At 41.6% G+C, this 20,984-nt stretch overlaps 1 protein-coding gene across 3 annotated transcripts in view; it reads left to right on the plus strand.

Annotated features, from left to right (window-relative positions):
• The first annotated feature begins 599 nt into the window (after positions 1 to 599).
• Positions 600 to 20,984, plus strand: part of clcn6 (chloride channel 6) — a 35,104-nt gene continuing 14,719 nt past the window's right edge. The window contains exons 1-14 of one of the 3 annotated variants that reach the window (XM_027276834.1): positions 600 to 911; positions 1,463 to 1,522; positions 1,623 to 1,688; positions 2,237 to 2,302; positions 2,393 to 2,459; positions 3,052 to 3,158; positions 3,969 to 4,095; positions 4,597 to 4,664; positions 6,733 to 6,791; positions 6,914 to 7,046; positions 9,004 to 9,117; positions 10,790 to 10,956; positions 11,235 to 11,346; positions 11,754 to 11,883. In XM_027276834.1, coding sequence (XP_027132635.1) covers positions 837 to 911; positions 1,463 to 1,522; positions 1,623 to 1,688; positions 2,237 to 2,302; positions 2,393 to 2,459; positions 3,052 to 3,158; positions 3,969 to 4,095; positions 4,597 to 4,664; positions 6,733 to 6,791; positions 6,914 to 7,046; positions 9,004 to 9,117; positions 10,790 to 10,956; positions 11,235 to 11,346; positions 11,754 to 11,883 — 1,351 coding nt within the window. In that variant the 5' untranslated portion in view covers positions 600 to 836. Of the gene's footprint in view, positions 912 to 1,434; positions 1,523 to 1,622; positions 1,689 to 2,236; positions 2,303 to 2,392; positions 2,460 to 3,051; positions 3,159 to 3,968; positions 4,096 to 4,596; positions 4,665 to 6,732; positions 6,792 to 6,913; positions 7,047 to 9,003; positions 9,118 to 10,789; positions 10,957 to 11,234; positions 11,347 to 11,753; positions 11,884 to 20,984 lie in introns of all 3 variants that reach the window. The other 2 variants (XM_019261129.2, XM_027276835.1) reach the window with 2 other exon arrangements.

A 20,984-nucleotide genomic window follows, 5' to 3' on the forward strand; every position in this document is an offset into this window, starting at 1 on the left:
AGACGTTTCTACACACATGATGAAAGAAACAAGTGGTTAACTCCTCGTGTCGGTCCGTAAAGTTGATGTAAAGACAAGTTTCACATCATCTTTATGAACCTGACCCTCGTTCTAAAATTCTAATAAACTTTTCATCCCGAACATGACGCACACAACACATTTGAAATAATGTGTAATTTCCTAATGTTTTTGTTGTTGATTTTAGTTCAAATGAATACACATCCTTGTCAACCCGAGATATCACCATATCTGTTTACAATGATAAACAAAAGTTTATTATCTGAACGCTGAATGTGAACAATTGTTTCAGTAGAATAAAATACCGCTATCACGTTTTTTCCCCACGGACACCAAACGCAACATGTCTTTAGGGAACTCAAAATTGCGCAATAATACATTCACAAATATAAAATCCGCAGCAGTTCTTAACTAATCAAATAGCTGTCCTTGCAATATCACAACAATCCCATTGAGTTCTATCTGACTCTCTTCATGTGAGACTTCTAAAGACACGTTTAGAGACTCGTACGACAAGCAGCTTTGATAGTGTGGAACGTCTTTCCCTCTTCTGCGTCATATAACACTGTGGAAGTGACGCCCATGGGTCGTTTGGATGCCATAGGAAATATGAAAACGTCTACGACGACGTCAATGTTTCATTTTAAAATCCAACTTTAGGACACAGTTGCAGTGTGATCCTCTCATCTGCTGTAAAACACGCTGTCACGTGCAGTGCTGACTAAATGTGTTTTTCTGGCGAGTTTGATCTTTTCAAATGAGGAAAATCTTACGAGTTTTACGATAAGCCCTGAACACAGCACGCCTCAACAACGAAGATGGCGTGTTGTGGAAACTGTTTTTGTTGCCAATGTTGCTGTCGAGAAGGAGAGACGCGGACACCCGAAGAACTGGTGAGATATATTCACCTTATGAGCCTGGAGGGGATCTCCTCATTATTTTCTATCAGGATATGTTTCTCTGAATTTCACCTGAACTCCTCAGTGCCATATTCTGTCTCGCTTGCTCCACCCTGCTGCCCAGTGACTGAGTTGTCATGTAGCTCTTTCAAACAACACACAATGAACTGGCAGTATTTTTGTTTTCTGTTTTTCATTGAGCATGTGGCGGAAAAGCCATTTGACTGAATTGACTGTACAGGTCTTTCTTTTCTTTGGAATACAGCTCCCTTCCTTAAGAGCAGTCAGACAATGTATGGACTTTTATGTTTGTATGTTTGAGTTCCCCTGTTATACCTCCCAGATAGCAGACCAACATTGAATCAGTGTTGCCTTGCTATCTGGGCTATCATCGATTCAATGATTGGGAGAGATTATCAATATGCTGAATTTACCTGAAGGCCACATTATGTGAGCATATTCTCTGTCAAGTATTAGTACATTTGCAAAATAAGTCAACTCACCATGCTGTGAACAGTGTCTGTCAATGTCTTTCTTTTTTAAAGACAATCCTCGGGGAAATCCGGGATGAAGAAGATGAGATTCTACCCAGGAAGGACTATGAGGTGAAAACACATCATTAGGAAAAAGATTTGATTTGATTTCATGCCAGCACACAGATGAAGTAGAGGTAATATTTATATAATATTTGTTTTGGACTTACAGAGCTTGGATTATGACCGCTGCATCAACGAGCCCCATGTGGAGGTTCTGGAGGGGATGGACAACAAGGTAGAATAAGTTCAAAGTGTATTTTGCTCAGATGTGGATAACATATCTGCAGAGCATCCAGATGATATTTGATTTGTGTACTATAAACTATCAACCATGGGAGATGCTTATTGTTTTGAATATTTGATTGAGGATCTACACAGTACTGATAATAAGGTCTTTAGTATAGATGATGTTTGAAGAAGCTGTGATGTACTACAGTGTTTCTCTAGTTTTTTTCATGGGTGGAAATTTGTCACATATGTAATGTTCTGCTCAGGTAATTTATTTCTTGATTCTATTTCAGAAATATGAAATCATTATGTATCAAAAATATCATCCGTGACTGTGGAGACAAAAAACATGGGATCAAAGCAACAAATGCTGTTAGTGTAGATTTGTTTACAACAACATGAAATGTAGATTTGTATCTGTTGCTATTTAATGTTTAGTTAGTGTGACAAAAACAACTTGGAGATCGGAGTAAAAAGTTAGTACTTGAGGTTTCAGTCCAGAATTTGCATTCAGTTCCCACTTTCAGATATTTTCTGTTTTTCATCTCCCAATAGAAAGCCAAAAAATATGAAGCAGTACGGTGGATGATGATGTTTGCTATTGGAGTGTCAGTGGGGCTGGTAGGTGCCTTTCAGATACATCGTTTTATCTTTGCTACGTTTCAACATGTTTCTGATGACCAGGGAGTGTTACCTTCATGTCTCTTTCAGGTGGGGCTGTTCGTGGATTTCTTTGTACGCCTCTTCACCAAAATCAAATTTGCTGTGGTTGGTGATTGTATCCTTTAACATTCTCTGCAAAGTTCTAAATATGAAACAGCAGACCTCATTCTCACATCAGTGTTCAATGACCCACAGAAGCTTTTATGAAAATGGCACTTAAAATACAGTCTGTGATGTGGTCTGACTCTGCAGCAGCCTGTCAGGACCACTGTGAGCTCAGAATATTTAATCCAGACATCACAATGTTAAGACAGTAATTAACAAGTTTCAACATTACAAACATACAACCAGAGTTATTCTATGAGGATGTAGTCTAATTATTACAAGAATGCCATAACTAAACAAATAGTAATAAACATCATTTTACAGCATAAAGGATGCAATAGTTCAAGAATATAGTTGTCCCCATTTAAAAAATATCTTCTCAAAAAATAACGCCATTGTAAGTTAAGTTATTTCAGTTTCTGATAAGTCACATAGGCGACTTACAGTATGTTTGGACAATAAACCTGTAGAATGCTGCCTGAAAAAAACATTTTATAGGTGTTACGAGTCATTGTGTAACTGCTGTTGTATTGATAAAGTGATATAAGAGACAGGACTCCTCAGTGTTGGGGGGTTATTCAACCTTAGCTGAACACCTCCAGCTGTAGAGAAGTGTAGGGACAAAGGCTGTCTCCCTCTGTCTCTGCTGGAGCTCCTGGCATTCAACATGACTTTCATCTTTATCGCCAGTGTGCTCGTCCTCATTGAGGTAAGACTGCTCACATATAATCATTTTTTTCGATTGAAGTTATTTTCTGCTGGTCTAACAATTAAAACTGCAAACAATGCTGAATGGGCCCTTGCACCCTGTGTGTGCTGGGAAGTAAAGTGGCTATGGCCTTCTTCCCAGATGTTGGTCGACACAGTTCCGACTTTTGATGTGTTTAGGATATTGCACAAAGGAGTTAAGGGTCACTTCCTTTGATCTACACTTGTAGAGAATATCTACAAGTGTCTACATCTAGGTTACATGTGTCGTGGGCCTGTTTTATTGAAATATTGCTATCACACCTTTTTGCTGCACCCTTGAGCAAAATGTAAATTTTTGCTACTTCTGACATGTGTGCCATGTTTCATGAGTTTAAGCACCTTTAGGCTCTTAAAATGTGATTCATTCAGATAAAGACAAACAAAAATGATAATCATAATATTAACACAAGGGATTCTGTGGCCCATATAATAATACTAATACTTCCAAGCACGTTGGTAGTGGGACCTGTGGGCTTGGACCCCTGAAAATCTCCTTCAAGAAGAAGCATATTTGTTAAAATAAAATTCTAGCACGAAGTCTAGCTACTGGTGAAAGATGAAAGATTTCTACACAAACATTCTCCTGGACAACTGTTTCTTATCCTTTGGGATAAAGTGGCACAGGCTGGCACTAAGCTGGTAAAGTTTGGAAGCTTTTTGATCACATTTTACCTGGTATCAATAGATTGTGTTGTTTCATTTTAATTTAAACAAAGTGTTGTGAACCATGTGATGATGCTAACATGCTATGTTTTGGCTCCCTGTATAGCCAGTAGCTGCAGGTTCGGGGATCCCAGAAATCAAAAGTTACTTGAATGGAGTGAAAATTCCTGGAATTGTCAGGCTGCGAACTTTTCTCTGCAAAGCTGCTGGAGTCCTGTTCAGTGTTGCTGGAGGTAAATTATGACAGAGAGCTGTGTGGATTAAAGTGGCTGACAGCTGACATTTGAACCCTAAATGACAGTAAATGTGGCAAATTTCTTGGCAAATATACAGGAAAAGAAAGTGAATTTCTTTTTACACAATACTGCTTAGGGTGCTTAGAGCAACACTAAGATCACAGTGCTGAAGGCTTTTATACCGTTGCACTAAGGGGGGCCGGGTGGTCAACGCGTGACATCACGCGGTCTCCTTTTAGGACCGCCCAAAAAATCCTGGACTGAAAATGGTGAAAAACTGTTTGGAACTCACTCACTAACCCTAACTCCCCATTTCAGTAATGTAGCGTTCAAAGTCTTTTCACGTGCGTTCAGCAACTATTTTCCAACATATTTATTGTGTTTTGAAAGAAATCATGGAATTGCCTTTACACTGACTTTAAATATCCAGAGCTGGCGATGAATCAGTAAAGAGCAGGGAGGTGGACAGTGCCTCTGACTTGGTGTATTTCCACTCAGGTCTGTTTGTGGGGAAAGAAGGTCCGATGATACACAGTGGAGCCATTGTGGGAGCTGGTCTTCCTCAGGTACACCACCACACATCCTGAACACAAAGACTCATACTAATAGTCTGTGTTAAGGTTTAAAGGTTCATACTGTTTTAATATACAGTGGTGGTCAAAAGTTTACATACACTTGTAAAGAACATAATGTCATGGCTGTCTTGAGTTTCCAGTTATTTCTACAACTCAGATTTTTCTCTGATATAGTGATTGGAACAGATCCTTCTTTGTCACAAAAAACATTCATGAAGCTTGGTTCTTTTATGACTTTATTATGGGTAAACTGAAAATGTGACAAAATCAGCTGGGTCAAAAATATACATACAGCAATGCTAATATTTGGTTACATGTCCCTTGGCCATTTTTATTTCAATTAGGCGCTTTTGGTAGCCATCCACAAGCTTCTGGCAAGTTTCTGGTTGAATCTTTGACCACTCCTCTTGACAGAATTGGTGCAGTTCAGTTAAATTTGTTGGCTTTCTGGCATGGACTTGTTTCTTCAGCATTATCCACATGTTCTCAATGGGGTTTAAGTCAGGACTTTGGGAAGGCCATTCTAAAACCTTAATTCTAGCCTGATTTAGCCATTCCATTACCACTTTTGATGTGTGTTTGGGGTCATTGTCCTGTTGGAACACCCAACTGCGCCCAAGACCCAACCTTCGGGCTGATGACTTTAGGTTTTCTTGAAGAATTTGAAGGTAATCCTCCTTCTTCATTGTCCCATTGACTCTCTGTAAAGCACCAGTTCCATTGGCAGCAAAACAGGCCCACAGCATAATACTACCACCACCGTGCTTGATGGTAGGCATGGTGTTCTTGGGGTTAAAGGCCTCACCTTTTCTCCTCCAAACATATTGCTGAGCATTGTGGCCAAACAGCTCCATTTTTGTTTCATCTGACCACAGAACTTTCCTCCAGAAGGTCTTATCTTTGTCCATGTGATCAGCAGCAAACTTTAGTCGAGCCTTAAGGTGCCGCTTTTGGAGCAAGGGCTTCCTTCTTGCACGGCAGCCTCTCAGTCCATGGCGATGCAAAACACGCTTGACTGTGGACACTGACACCTGTGTTCCAGCAGCGTCTAATTCTTGGCAGATCTGCTTTTTGGTGCTCCTGGGTTGACTCTTCACCCTCCTGACCAGTTTTCTCTCAGCAGCAGGTGACAGCTTGCGTTTTCTTCCTGATCGTGGCAGTGACAAAACAGTGCCATGCACTTTATACTTACAAACAATTGTTTGCACTGTTGCTCTTGGAACCTGCAGCTGCTTTGAAATGGCTCCAAGTGACTTTCCTGACTTGTTCAAGTCAATGATTCTCTTTTTCAGATCTGTGCTGAGCTCCTTTGACTTTCCCATTGTAGCGTTTGTGGGTGTTTTTATCCAATGAGCCCTTTTTAAATGGCCTCAGAGAAGTCACCAGCTGTAGTCACTCATGATCACTCACAGGAAGTTAAGAGGTCATGCTATGAAGCTCATGTCATTGACACAACTTTCTAAGTCTCCAAAATTGCTCATTCATGTTGCTGTATGTATATTTTTGACCCAGCAGATTTGGTCACAATTTCAGTTTACCCATAATAAAGTCATAAAAGAACCAAGCTTCATGAATGTTTTTTGTGACAAAGAAGGATCTGTTCCAATCACTATATCAGAGAAAAATCTGAGTTGTAGAAATAACTGGAAACTCAAGACAGCCATGACATTATGTTCTTTACAAGTGTATGTAAACTTTTGACCACCACTGTATACTACGTTTTTAGTGTGTATGTTTGTGTGTATTTAATATATGTCATGTATGTATGGGTATTCTGTGTAAAACACATTCCAAAGCCGAAGCTAATGTGAGACTTCATCATGCTGATGTACACAAATGAGCAGGCGTCCTTTTTAGTATGTGTCCTTATTTGAGCTCGGCACAGAAACTGTAGTAAATTGCTGGAGCCTTATATTGGCTTAATTTGATAGGACTTGAAAATTGACTAATATTTAGCTGGATACAGTTTGATTGAATTGTAAAAATTATGAACTGTTAAATGGTCCAGCCACTGACTGTTAATGTCCCTTAGGTGTGCTCATCAGATGTTCTCTCTCAGTTTCAGAGCATCACTTTGAAGAGGATCAAATTTAATTTTCCCTACTTCCGCAGTGACAGGTATGGCTGCCGTACGCACTCTTATTGAAACACTGAACACTGTTCACTGCTTCCCTTGAGATCAAAATATGATGCAAATATTGTCAAGCAAAGCTCATTGTGTTGTCTTCACTGTTCTCCAGGGACAAGCGAGACTTTGTCTCAGCAGGCGCTGCTGCTGGGGTAGCTGCTGCCTTTGGTGCTCCTATAGGGGGCACACTCTTCAGTCTGGAGGAGGGCTCCTCTTTCTGGAATCAGTCCCTCACATGGAAAGTGGTATGTCACCTTATTCAAAAAACACTGACTGCTGAGACATTTCTGTTCTCTTAAATTTAATTTACATAGCGCCAAATATAGCCTTGAAAGTATGTATGAAAGAAAATCTATACTTGAAAAGGTGTATAGAGCCTTTAGTAAGATGCTGAGATAGGCAGGGGCAGATCCTGAGATGGTTTTGTAGGCTAGCGTCAGAGCTTTGTGTTTAATTCTGGCAGCTACAGGCAGCCACTGCAGGTAGCTGAAGAGTGGGGTGACGTGTGTCCTTATGGGTTGATTGAAAACCAGTCGCAGCATTCTGGACCATTTGCAATGATTTGATCGCACAAGCAGGTAGGCCAGCCAGGAGCGAGTTGCAATAATCGAGGCGGGAGGTGACTGTAGCCTGTATCAGGAGCTGAGCGGCATATTGGGTCAGGTACGGTCTGATTTTTCTAATATTGTACAATGCATAGCGGCATGACCTCGCTACGGAGGAAATGTGCTCAGAGAAAGAAAGACGATCATCTAGTACGACGCCCAGGTTTTTAGCAGCATGGTTAGGGGTAATAGTGACAGTACCAATTTTCAAGTTGATGTCATGGCAGATTGACTCATGGGCAGGGATGACCAGGAGCTCGGTTTTTGACAGATTAAGCTGGAGATAGTGGTCTTTCATCCAAGTTGACAGATCAGAGAGACAGGCGGAGATGCGTGCGGAGACCGTGGTGTTGTCCGGGTGGAACGACAGGCTGTGTGCTGTGTGTCATCGGCATAGCAGTGGTAAGAGAAGCCGTGTGAGCGGATAACATGGGACCGCGAGGTGGTGTAGATGGCAAACAGAAGGGGACCCAGCACCGACCCCTGCGGCACCCCCGTGGAGAGGGTATGAGTCGATGACAGACGACCTTGCCAAGACACATTAAAGGAGCGTCCAGCGAGGTAGGACTCGAGCCAGGAGTGGGCAGTGCCGGTAATGCCCATGTTGGCGAGTGTGGCTAGGAGTATGTCGTGATTGACTGTATCGAAGGCAGCCGATAAGTCAAGAAGGATGAGTACAGATGATTGCCCTCATGTTCTGGCTGTTTTTAGGGCTTCTGTGACAGATAGTAAAGCTGTCTCGGTGGAGTGGCCACTTCTGAAACCCGACTGTTTTGGGTCAAGTAGGTGGTGATGGGCGAGGAAGTCAGTGACTTGTTTAGAGACCGCCTTCTCAATGGTTTTCGAGAGGAAGGGAAGCAGTGACACCGGCCGATAATTTTCAACCAAGGCGGGGTTAAGCGTAGTCTTTTTCAGTAATGGCGTAACTCTGGCTTGTTTGAAGGCAGCTGGAAATACGCCCGGGGACAATGAGGCATTAATCACGGATGTGATCGTTGGGAGTACCGTAGGAGCGATATCTTGTAGGAGTTTAGAGGGGATGGGGTCTAGCAGGCAGGTGGTGGGTCGGTTGTCAATGATCAGTTTGGATACCTCGTCTTCTGAGAGAGGGGTGAACGAGGAGAGAGTTGCGCTGTTGTAGGAGAGAGTTGCGCTGTCTGTAAGTCGCTTTGGATAAAAGCGTCTGCTAAATGCAATGTAATGTAATGTAATGTAATGTAATGTATATGACATGCCATCTTGGGACACTTTACATATTCGTTTACACAATTCCCACCATAACTAAGCACTTGGTGGCAGTGGCAAGGGAAAACCTCCTAGCACTATAAGCTATATCCAAAAGGAAAGTCTTATGCCTATTCTTAAATGTGGAGAGGGTGTCTGCCTCTTGAACAAGAACTGAGAGAGGAGCTTGATAGCTGAAAGCTCTGGCTCTCATTCTACTTTTAGAGTCTATAGGAACCACAAGGAACCCAGCATTCTGAGAGCGCAGCATTCTAGCATGGTGATATAATATGATGTAGCACTAAAAAAGGGTAAATAAGTACTGTAAGTAGAGAAGACTAAATGTCCATAAATCCATTCTATTTTATTTCAGCTCTTCTGTTCCATGTCAGCCACTTTCACTCTCAACTTCTTCCGTTCGGGGATTAACTTTAACAAGTGGGGCTCTTTCCAGCTGCCTGGTCTGCTCAACTTTGGAGAGTTCAAGGTAAATAGTCATTATCCTTAATTTAGCACAACATGTGTTTAAATGATTGTTTTTGTATTCATACATTCTTAATTTCCTCATATATGATTACAAAAACATTTCACTTTGATTGTACCCCTGGTTATATGGAACAGAACCTCTCTGCATGTCAAATACTGAAACGTATCATCCTCTGTGTGTAGGATTTAGTGGCATATGGCGCCATAACAGAAAACCTCCTCTCTGGAGCCAATGTTTGTTTTGTCCATTCTGGCCTACTGTACAAACATGACGCTTCAACATGACCGATTCCATGGAAGAGGATCTAAAGCATCTGTAGACAGCTGTCAGTGTGTCCCAGTGTGGAGAGGCAGACAGGGATCATATAGACCATACAAACAGATTTATGCACTACTGTGGATGGGGGAAAATCAATACCTGTTTCAAGGATCGGTGTATAGGACCTTTGCCTCTAGCAGTGTACTTGTGGATTGCAACCCCTTCCACTCATCCTCCTGTTCTAAACGTGAAGGAGAAACTGCAGTGGCTGAGAATAAGAGAAAGCTGACGGTCCAAATGAAGATCCATGTGGTGTTTTACAGTTGCCATCCACCATGCTCCTAATTACTCTGCTACTGTCATGTCTTTGGATATATCTGGAAAGACGTTCTGGGGCTAGACTGTTGATTACTAATTTGAGAAAAGAAAAATAAGTAAAACTCTCAAAGTTAAGTACGTAGATTCTATCTTGTTAGTATGTGATGGTGATGTCAGTGCACAGGCTTTTTGTCTGGTAGATGGTGATGCTTCAGCCCTTACTGTCCTACAATATGAAAAATTAGAGAAATTCATAGTGTGCATATGCATATGATCTCTGTCTTATCAACACTGCCTCGCTAGGAGACTAAATAAAGATAAAGATAAAGATAAATAGAGGACTGCATTATCTGCATAAAGCCCTCCCCTACTTCACCTATCTTGTCCAACACCACACTCCTTCCTGCAACCTCCTTTTAACTAGACACTAACCTCTTGTTTCCACCATCCAGGACCAACCATAGGTGATGAACTCATAACTGTCCTCACCCTGGAGCTCCAGTCTATCACTGCTCTGATCTGTCAAAACATTTGAGAACTGCTATCAATTTAAATGAGTTGTGAATTCAGTGCAAGCCACAACCTCTCTTAGATTTCAGGAACAAAATACCCAGAGAAAGAAAATAAATATTCTTATACACATATTTTACTTATCAAACAGAAAATATAGTTGTACACCTGATTTCTCAATCAAGTTTTAAGACTAGCTTAATTGTCTTGTCAACTCATCAGTGTTGTGGAGAAATTCAAAGGTCAGTGGTGAGGTCAGGAGGGAAGAAAGTGTTCAGAAGCCTCTGATGTCTTATGCTGTATTATTTATTGACGCTTGGCCAAGGAGAATTAGAGACACTCTCAAAGTTCATCAGAAGTGCCTGAGTCCGTCTCACATTCTGCCCAACTCATCCTGGTGGATAGGCTTTAAACCCTAAGATAACACTACAAATACTATACGCCCAGAATTAGTCAAAGTGAATGTCTTTACCCATGGAGGTGTTATTGTCAGCATATTCTAATCTGGAGACACAGATGTCTGTTTACGCAAAATTGGGACGTCAACAGCCACTTTACCTCTGTTGCAAAACTCCTTGCTCATCAGTGTCCAGATGGAGATAAGAACTGCCACCTGTGGACAGCAGTGGACCTGGCCTTTTTTATCCTGATGGGAGTGGTGGGTGGCCTGCTGGGGGCGCTCTTCAACTGCATGAACAAGAACCTGGCCAAGTATCGCATCAGAAACATCCACCCCAAGGCCAAGTTTATAAGGTTTGTGTGTGTGTGTATGTGTGTATGTATGTGTATGTGTACATATATAAAATTGAGTACGGTCTCGACCTGCTCTATATGGAAAGTGTCATGACATAACTTTGAAAGCCTCTTAACTGTTTTTAATATCAGATCTGCTTTTCAAAAATTGAAAATCCAGACTAAAGCCTATCCCAGCTGACTTTTGGGTGTGAGGCGGGGTATACCCTGGCAAAATATCACACTCATTTCCTTACAAGCATGTAATTAGTAATTATCCGATTGCTGGACTTTTCCAGAGTCCTTGAGAGTCTGCTGGTTACCATGGTGACAACAGTGGTGATATTTGTAGCTTCCATGCTGTTGGGTGAATGTCGTGACCTATCCTCCCCCACAACCCATAACACCACGGTAAGTATGAGTCCTTTCCTCCATCATTAGGCATTCACATTAAGACAGTGTCAGGTGCTGCAGTGAATCGTGGGACGCTGATTAACCAGCTTAGTGCCATGAGTTCACTTTCACAAGTCTTTCAAAGTTCAGTACTATGTTATAAATTCTGAAAAACACGAAGAGTTTGCAGATCTGGAAAATTCTTTATAAACATTGAATTCAGTTTCCATACGAAAAGGCCTGAACAAGATATAAAGTTTGAATGAAGTCTTAAAATGTTCTCTTGCCTACACTAATGTTAGCTCTATAATGTTTCTTGAATAGAATAGAATCCACAGAACACATGCACAGTCCACTGACCACACACACTACATTCAGCATCATGTATTTATTATCTCATATTAAGTTCTGTCTTTTGTTTTCAGGTGTCTGGCAGCGAGGACATCAACTCAACCATCCGCCAGTTCTTCTGCACCAATAAGACCTACAATGACATGGCCACGTTATTCTTCAACCCCCAGGAAGCTGCCATTCATCAACTCTTCCACCAGGATGGTAAGATAGGCTTATCAAACACACATTCTTAATAGCTCCATGTTTGCTAAATTAGTATTATGTATTTCTTATTTTATCTACAGTTTTATTGGGGATAAAGTCAGTTTTAGTTCATATCTTGCAAACTGTACATGACTTTTTCAAATGCTTTCATATTTACATGCTCTCTACATAAATCTGCCAATAGTGAAAAAGCCAAGCACCTTTCTACCAATAAAAATTTGGCTTAGTTTGGCTTAGTAAGAGTGGGTTGTGAAAGTGCATATTAAGTGCATGGAAATAACAAAAATTTACTAAAGCTACAAAACAGAAATTAATTGACAGGTGGGTCAGTTACAGGCAGCTTGTTTGAGCAACCAGGCTTCATTGATCCCACCTCAGGTTGACTGACGATTCACATCTTTGCCCATATTTAGATTAGCTTGGAGGTGGCAGAGGCAGGACCATTAAGATTGTGACAACCAGAGCCATCCCCACTTTCACAACGTAAACTGCCAAAAATTACCATTAAATTAAAAATGAATCAGTGAAACTTGCTACAAGCTAGTTATTTTGCCAGACCTATGCACAAGACCCTTATGAATTGTACATTTCCTCCTGGGACCACTGACGTGTGCACAGTGTACTTTTCAAGTACATACACCTTCTTGTGGAGGAATAATAATAATTATTATTTCAACAGGGTCTTCGCAGCAGTCACAGCTTGGGTATTAAATATTGTCTGTGTGGTATACATCCAATTAAATTTTATTTATATAGCTCTATATCATAACAAAAGTTATCTCATGACACTTTTCATACAGAGCAGGTCTCTTTATAATATTATTTTAGAAACAGACAGACAGACAAACAGACAAGTCTAATAGCAGCATAACTAAGGGATGACCTGAGCCAGCCCTGACTATAAGCTCTATCAAAAAGGAAAGTCTTAAGTCTACTCTTAAAAGTGTTGACTGACTAGTATTCTAGAAGGTTAGTAAGGTACTAAGAGCTCTTTTAGATATGATGGTGCCTGACCATGAAGAGCTTTGTATGTAAGGAGAATATAATTCTAAAGATATGTAATTTTTTCAAGAACACAGCTATTCATTTCTGTATGATTTTTTTTAAGCCCTCATGTATATGAGATTATTTGTCCTCTTTTAATGCTTCTAATGCTAAAGCTTTTAATGTGTCCCATAGTATGAAACTATTAGGCGAGGAAGGACCGTTTGTTTCACAAAATAGTTTGATTTGATCCCTGACAAATTTACAAAAGTCACTTTTTTTTAAGGAGGATTCAGACGCTACCTGTACATATTGGGCATTTTCTCAGACATTACTATAGATAAAGTGAGTGGAGAATGATCAGAAAGTATCCTTGGCAAATAATCAGAATGCTCTGTAAGTCACAAATGTTGACAGTAAGAAAAGATCTATTCTAGTATGGTAAATGGACTGTACTTATATAGCGCCTTTCTAGTCTTCCGACCACTCAAAGCGCTCTACACTACATATCTCATTTACATTCTCATTCACACACATTCATACACTGATGGCATTGGCTACCATGCAAGGTGCCAACTGCTCATCAGTTTGTGGAGCTAACCATTCATACACATTCACACACCGATGGCACAGCCTTCGGGAGCAATTTGGGGTTCAGTGTCTTGCCCAAGGACACTTCGACATGCAGACCGCAGGAGATCGAACCGCCAATCATCTGATTAGTGGACGACCCGCTCTGCCTGTGAGCCACAGCCGTATGTGAATTATGACGGTTTGAATAATAAGAATAATCAATGGTTTGGGGATATATTTGCCTCCAAACATCTGTTAGATTAACTACTACCTTAACTACTCTAACATTCATGAATGTTAGAATAGTCCAAGCTCACTTAGACTTTGAAGTGGAAGTTGCTGACTTGTCCAAAATTGGGTCTAAACTGAAGTTAAAGTCTCCTCCCATAAGAATATGTTCACAACCTCCTAATACTTTAAGAAAAATGTCTTGAATAAAGGAAATGTCGTCATAGTTAGGGGAATAAAGGTTTAGCTAAATTGGAGCTTCTTTGCATGCAGCTCCTTCTTAACCTGTTTGTATTCCTTTCTGCGCTTCACCAGGTTTGCACTCAGATCTGGGAAAAACCTCACTGCATTTCCATTGAAAGTGATTAGTTCACCTTTTTCTCCGGATGTCTTGCGGCGATTTGGATAATTTTATCCCGGTTCTGGTACTTAAGTAGACTGATGAGAATGGGCCTAGGTCGCTTATCTCCTGGCGGGCATAATGTCGAGGACCGATGCGCTCTTTCAATAACACTGGGGAGCAATTTGAAAAAAAAAAATCTGTTGAGTTAGATTTTTATGCTGATTAAAACTAAAATCGGCATGTCAGTGTTTTTTGACACGTCAAGTTTTTTCTCCACAGCTTACCCTCCAGATAAGCACATCCTGTCTATCACTGTTTTCAACCCTGAAATAGAATGATTCATTTCGGCAGTCTTGGCGTCAAGCTTTTGGGAGAGTGCTTCATTACCACATTTTATTTCTTCTAGTATGTCGTGGCTTCCTTGGACTTCACATTGCTCTTCTGCGGCCATGTTGTGCTCAGCACTCAGTGCTCGCTTCACGTGCTACAGTTTCCTGAGAGGAAAAATGGTCGATAATTGAGCTTTGCGTCTTATTTCGAGATCTCAAGTCCATATTTCACCGGCTGGGAAAAGTTTGAGGTAGAGCGGGCGTTATTTATAACTCAAAACCGAATTTACTATAAGAGCTCCGGAGCATAGTCTTCCTAGCTCAGCTGCATCACCGAAAGTCTAAATGAACTGTTCTTATGGAGAAAGTCACACAGCTGATTAGCTACAGCTTTCTCAAGTATCTTAGACAGAAAGGGAAGGTTTGATATCTGTCTGTAATTGGCTAAAACCACTGGATCTAGAGTGGGCTTTTTAAGAAGAGGTTTAATTACAGCTACCTTAAAGGACTGTGGTACATATCCTGATAATAAAGACAGATTATTAATTTTCAATAAAGAAGTGCTAACTGGAGGTAAAACGTCCTTGAGCAGCCTGGTTGGGATGGGGTCTAAGAGACGAAGAAATTTTTGAAGTCATTTGATGAAGGTCGATGGGAGAGAAACAGTCTAAGTATATATCAGGTTTTACAGCTGTTTCCAAACTTGCTGTATTAGAATGCAGACCAATGCCTGTTGAGGGCAAGAGGTGATGATCTTGATCTTGCCAGACTAAGCAAGATTCTTCCAGTTTAGTGGCACGCCATTTGCGGTCAGATTTCTCTTGCTTTAATTTGCGAGTCTGCTGGCTATAGTCGAGAGTTGTCCGTAATGAGCCTAGAGTAGAGTAGAGAGTAGAGATACTTTATTGATCCCGAAGGAAATTAAGGTGTCCAGCAGCATATACATGTAACACATTAACCAACATATCAGCATAACAACAACAGCAAAAATGCATAGCACATACACACATTGCACAAAAACACCACATTCAGCCTATCAGTCATTGCACGTGATCCTTTTTTGGGGGAGTCCAGTCAAAAGACCATTACAGTAGTCAAGTCTACTGGAGATGAAAGCATGGATCAGCTTCTCCTGATCTGTTTGGGACATAAAGCCCTTAACTCTGGATATGTTCTTAAGTTGGTAGAAGGCTGTTTTGGTGACTGATTTTATGTGACATACATACATACATACATTCACTCAACTGTCTTTCAAAAACACCAGGTAGTAAAGTGTCATAAAAATAGAAAAATGTCATACTAATAGAACGCCTGTCATGGTAATGAATAAATAAATAAGTATTAGTGCAAAACAAGGTAATGATTGGGGGTGGAGTGTGGTGCATAGTTTTGAGAAGGAGATAAGAGAGGTAAGAGAAGAGAAACACATTACTTTACTAGTTATTGCACAGTTGTGATTCAGTTATTGTCCGGTGGATTAATATTGCACGTCAACTGTGTGTGTGTGTGTGTGTGTGTGTGTGTGTGTGTGTGTGTGTGTGTGTGTGTGTGTGTGTGTGTGTGTGTGTGTGTGTGTGTGTGTGTGTGTGTGTGTGTGTGGTGTATAGTCAGTGGCCTCAGTTGCCCAGGCTGGGACACTCAGGTTTGTGTGTGTGCAGTCAGTGCATGGGTTGCCCAAGCTGGGACACTCAGATTTTTGTGTAAATTAGTTTGTTAAATAAGTGTATGAGTTAATAAGGTGGATAGTGTGCTGAGAGTAGACTCATGCTGTCCAGTCAAAAACACTTAGCTCTTTAAGTGAGGTGTTGAAAAGCTGTATGGCCATGGGAACAAAGGACCTACGCAGTCTGTCCGTCCTGCAGGGGAGGGACCGGAGTCTACTGCTGATCAAGCTCCTTTGATTAATGAAAGTGGTGTGTAGGGGGTGTCGGTCATTGTCCATTATAGACAGCAGCCTGCTCAGGGTCGTTCTCTCTGCGATTGTTGTGAGCGCCTCCAGCTCCATGCCCACCACAGACCCTGCTTTCCTCACCAGTCTGTACAGTATCTCTCTTCCTAGTGCTACCTCCCCAACATACCACAGCATAGAAGAGCACACTGACAATAACAGACTGGTAGAACATAAGCAGGAGTCTGCTGCAGACATTGAAGGACCTCAGCCTCCTAAGGCAAGGCAAGGCAAGGCAAGTTTATTTGTATAGCACAATTCGTACACAAGGCAATTCATAGTGCTTTACAGAGGCAAGGAAAAACATTTGACATTAAGACAAGCAATAGCAATAGAAATAAAAAATGAAAAAGAACAAAATTTGATTAAAAATATCAGAATGTCATTTAAAATCATTAAAACAGCAAATTTGAAAACAATTTAAAACATTAAACGAATCACTGGATTATGATTACAAATTCTTTAAAAGTTCTTTAAAAGAGCTCAGCCATAAGCACGTGAAAATAGAAAAGTTTTTAACCTGGATTTAAAAGTGCTCAGAGTTGGGGCTGATTTCAGTCCTGCTGGTAGTTTGTTCCAGTTGTGAGCAGCATAACTGCTAAATGCTGCTTTACCGTGTCTGGTTTGAACTCTGTGTTCCACTATCTGACCTGAGTCAGTAGATCTCAGAGCCCTACTGGGTCTATATTCTACTAACATGTCATTTATGTATTGTGGGCCTAAACCATTCAGTGATTTGTAAACTAGTAGCAGAACTTTAAAGTCTATTCTGTGGCTAACTGGGAGCCAGTGTAAAGACTTAAGAACTGGGGTGATGTGTTCTGATCTCTTTGTTCTGGTCAAAACTCGAGCTGCTGCGTTCTGAATGAGCTGCAGCTGTTTGATACTTTTTTGGGGGAGTCCAGTCAAAAGACCATTACAGTAGTCAAGTCTACTGGAGATGAAAGCATGGATCAGCTTCTCCTGATCTGTTTGGGACATAAAGCCCTTAACTCTGGATATGTTCTTAAGTTGGTAGAAGGCTGTTTTGATGACTGATTTTATGTGACTGTTGAAGGTCAGATCTGAGTCTATCAACACGCCAAGGTTTCGGACTTGGTCTTTAGTTTCTAGAGACAGTAACTCAAGGTGTTTACTGACAGCAACCCTCTTCTCTTTATTGCCAAAAACAATGACCTCAGTTTTTTCTTGATTTAACTGAAGAAAATTTTGGTTCATCCAATTTTTGACTTGCTCTAGACAGTTACATAATGACTCTATAGGACTGCAGTCATCTGGGGACAGCGCAAGATATATCTGTGTGTCATCTGCATAACTATGATAGTTGACATTAGAATTCTGCAGAATTTGACCCAAAGGCAGCATATATAGGCTGAACAAAAGGGGTCCAAGAACTGACCCCTGAGGAACCCCACATGTCATAGCCACTCGATCTGATTGATTACTTCCAATGGTCACAAAATAACTCCGCTCCTCCAAGTAGGACCTGAACCATTCTAGGACTGTTCCACGGAGTCCTGCCCATGTTTCCAGTCTGCTCAGCAGTGTGCTGTGATCCACAGTGTCAAACGCTAAGGAAGTAGAGCCTGCTCTGCCCTTTCTTGTATAATGCATTTGAATTAGCGGACCAGTCCAACTTATTGTCAAGGTGTACTCTCAGGTATTTGTATGTCAGACGGTCTCCACAGTCTCCTCACCAATAGTGATGGGCAGCAGTGGAGGGGTGGTTCTTCTGAAATCCACCACCATTTCCTTGGTTTTGGGGGTGTTCAGCTGCAACTGGTTAGCTCTGCACCACCCAACAAAGTCCTCCACAAGGCTCCGATATTCCCTCTCCTCACCATCCTTGACACACCCCACAATTGCAGTGTCGTCAGAGAACTTCTGCATATGGCATGACTCTGAGTTGTACCTGAAGTCAGTGGTGTATGGGGTAAATAGTACTGGGGAGTACAGGGGGGTGGAGTGAGGATTTACTGTACATTCCTCAGATGGTGGGGTGTGCATGAGGGTGCTGTTCATGCAGTCAGAGGTAGTAGATGGGGGGGAGGAGGCCAAAGTAGGGTGAGTTGAAAAGTCACATTTAGGGAGAGGTGGTATGATGACAAAGGTTGTGTGGTCATTGTCTGGGGCATTGTCCGAGGCCTCCCGGTCGTTGTCAGGGGCATTGTCAGAGGCATGTGGGGGAGGTGATCTGGAGGTGTCAATGGCTGCCCCATTACCTGAGTTGTCGAACCGGTTATAGAACTGGTTCAACTCGTTGGCTCTGGACATGTCTCCATCAGCCTCCAGGCTTATTTTTAGTTCCCTCTGCACACTCCTCAGCTCTGTCAAGTTGCCCTCCTTAAAAGCTTTCTTCTTCTTGTTCAGGAGTTTTTTGACATCAGTGGTCACCCACGGTTTGTTGTTAGGGTAGCAGCGCACAGTTTTAGTGGGAACAACAATGTCCATACAGAAGTTGAGGTAGTCAGTTGTGCATTCTGTTACTTCCTCCAGGTTCTCACTGTCCTGCAATACACTCCATTCAGTGGACTCGAAGCAGTCCCTTAACTCCTCCTCAGCTTCTGGTGTCCATTCCCTAAAGGTGCGCGTGGCAACTAGAAGTTTTTGTACTTTAGGCTGGTACAATGGCTGAAGGTGTATGAGGTTATGGTCAGAGTAGCCCAGTGGAGAAAGGGTGGCACTGTATGCATCTCTCACATTTGTGTAGAAGAGATCTGTTGTACTGTTTTTCCTTGTTGCACAGTCCACAGATTGGTGAAAGTTTGTGAGGGTCGAGTCCAGTGTAACGTGATTAAAATCGCCAGAAATAGCGAAAAAAGCATCCATGTGTTGTGTTTGTAGCCTCGCAACGGTTGTGTGGATGACGTCACAGGCAGTATCTGGAAGGGCTCGTGGCGGAATGTATACACACAACACAATCGTGTGCGAGAACTCTCTCGGCATGTAATAGGGTCGCAGACTCACCGCAAGTAACTCCACGTCTTAACTGCAAAAGTTCTCCTTCACCGCTGTTATAGAATTTTCTATCCTTAGGCTTTGACTAGGTGCCACCATATCTCAACACTGTGGTGGCCAGGGTCGAAGAGGCCTGTTGCTGCCTTCCTAGTCATAATAGAAAGCTTGTTATTGCCGTTCCAATCTGCGTAAACAGACATCTGTGTCCCCAGACTAGAATGTGTTGACAATAACACCTCCAAGAGTAAAGACATTTTCTTTGACTAATTCTGGGGCGTATAGTATTTGGGGTGTGATCTTTGGGTATAAAGTATATGCACCTTCACAAGTTTGTCAGAATGCGAGACCGACTCAAGCACTTCAGATGAACTTTGAGAGTGTCTCTAGTTTTCTTTAATCAAGCGTCAATAAATAATACAGCATAAGACATCAGAGGCTCCTAAACACTTCCCTCCTGACCTCCCCATTGACCTTTGACTTCAGCAATTTCTCCACAACAACCGTTACATGTCCGGGATTGCACCACCTGTTGTTAATATACATCAGCAGTCCTCCTCCCTTCTTTTTCCCAGAGAGTTTATTGTCTCTGTCGAGTCTCACTGTACTGAAGCCTGGTAGATCAACATTAGCATTGGGGACGTTGCTAGTTAGCCACGTCTCCATCAGGCAAATCAAACTTGATTCCCAGTACAGCTTTTGGTTCCTTACCAGGGCAGCCAGTTCGTCTGTCTTGTTCAACAGCGAATTCACGTTTCCCATCACGATTGCTGGAACAGAGGGCTTGTATCTCCACTTCTTCTCCCGTCGCCTAGCTCTCACAGCGACTCCAGATCTACAGCCCCGGAAGCAAAAAACCTCCTTCGGGATGTTCATGTGAACCGCACCAGCAAATTTGCGTAGAGCGAGCAGCTGATTCCTTGTGTACACAAGTTTGCTACTGCCAGAATGTTGTAATGACTGATCCATATCCATAGGATAGAATAAAGATTACTCCTTGAAGTGTTTAAAAGTTTAAAAAGTAAGAAAAATTTGAAAAAAACGAACATACACGAGAACAAAACAGACAAAAAACACGGAGCTACTTGGACTTGCTGCCACTCGCGCCGTCGCCCGCCTGTAATACTATCAACAAGATGTTTTATTTGTGAGGGGCTAAAGGAAGCAGACAAGTCCTCTGCTGCATTGAGACATGGCATTGAATTCAGTACTGAAGGAATCACTTCCTTAAATTTGGCTACAGCACTATCAGATAAACATCTGCTGTAGGAGTTTCTGCACAAAGGCTTATAGTATGAACTCCAGTATGGTGTACAGTATTATATTCAGAACAAGCTTTTTTCTTATCTGATAATTAATGTACAAACAAATTATTCGAACAAATAATGCCAATTAAGATGCAACATTATTTTTTCAATTGTTTTCTCTGGCTGCCATCTTAGAGCTCGCTATGTGTGTAGGCGGTAGAAATCTGCATTGAGACCACTGAATTGTCAAATGAAATAAGTAAGTAGCAATGACTTCATGAGCTTCTTTAATGATAAAATTATAACTATTAGAGACAAAATCCATCACTTTTTGCCCTCAACAGGCATTGATCTGCATTCTGATACAGAAAGTTTGGAAACCGCTGTAAAACCTGATATGTATTTAGACTCTTTTACTCCCATCGACCTTCATCAAATAACTTTAATCATTTCTGCAGCTAAGACGTCAACCTGTCTCTTAGACCCCATCC

This window comes from Larimichthys crocea, unplaced genomic scaffold (genome assembly GCF_000972845.2).
Source record: "Larimichthys crocea isolate SSNF unplaced genomic scaffold, L_crocea_2.0 scaffold630, whole genome shotgun sequence".
Lineage (NCBI taxonomy): Eukaryota > Metazoa > Chordata > Actinopteri > Sciaenidae > Larimichthys > Larimichthys crocea.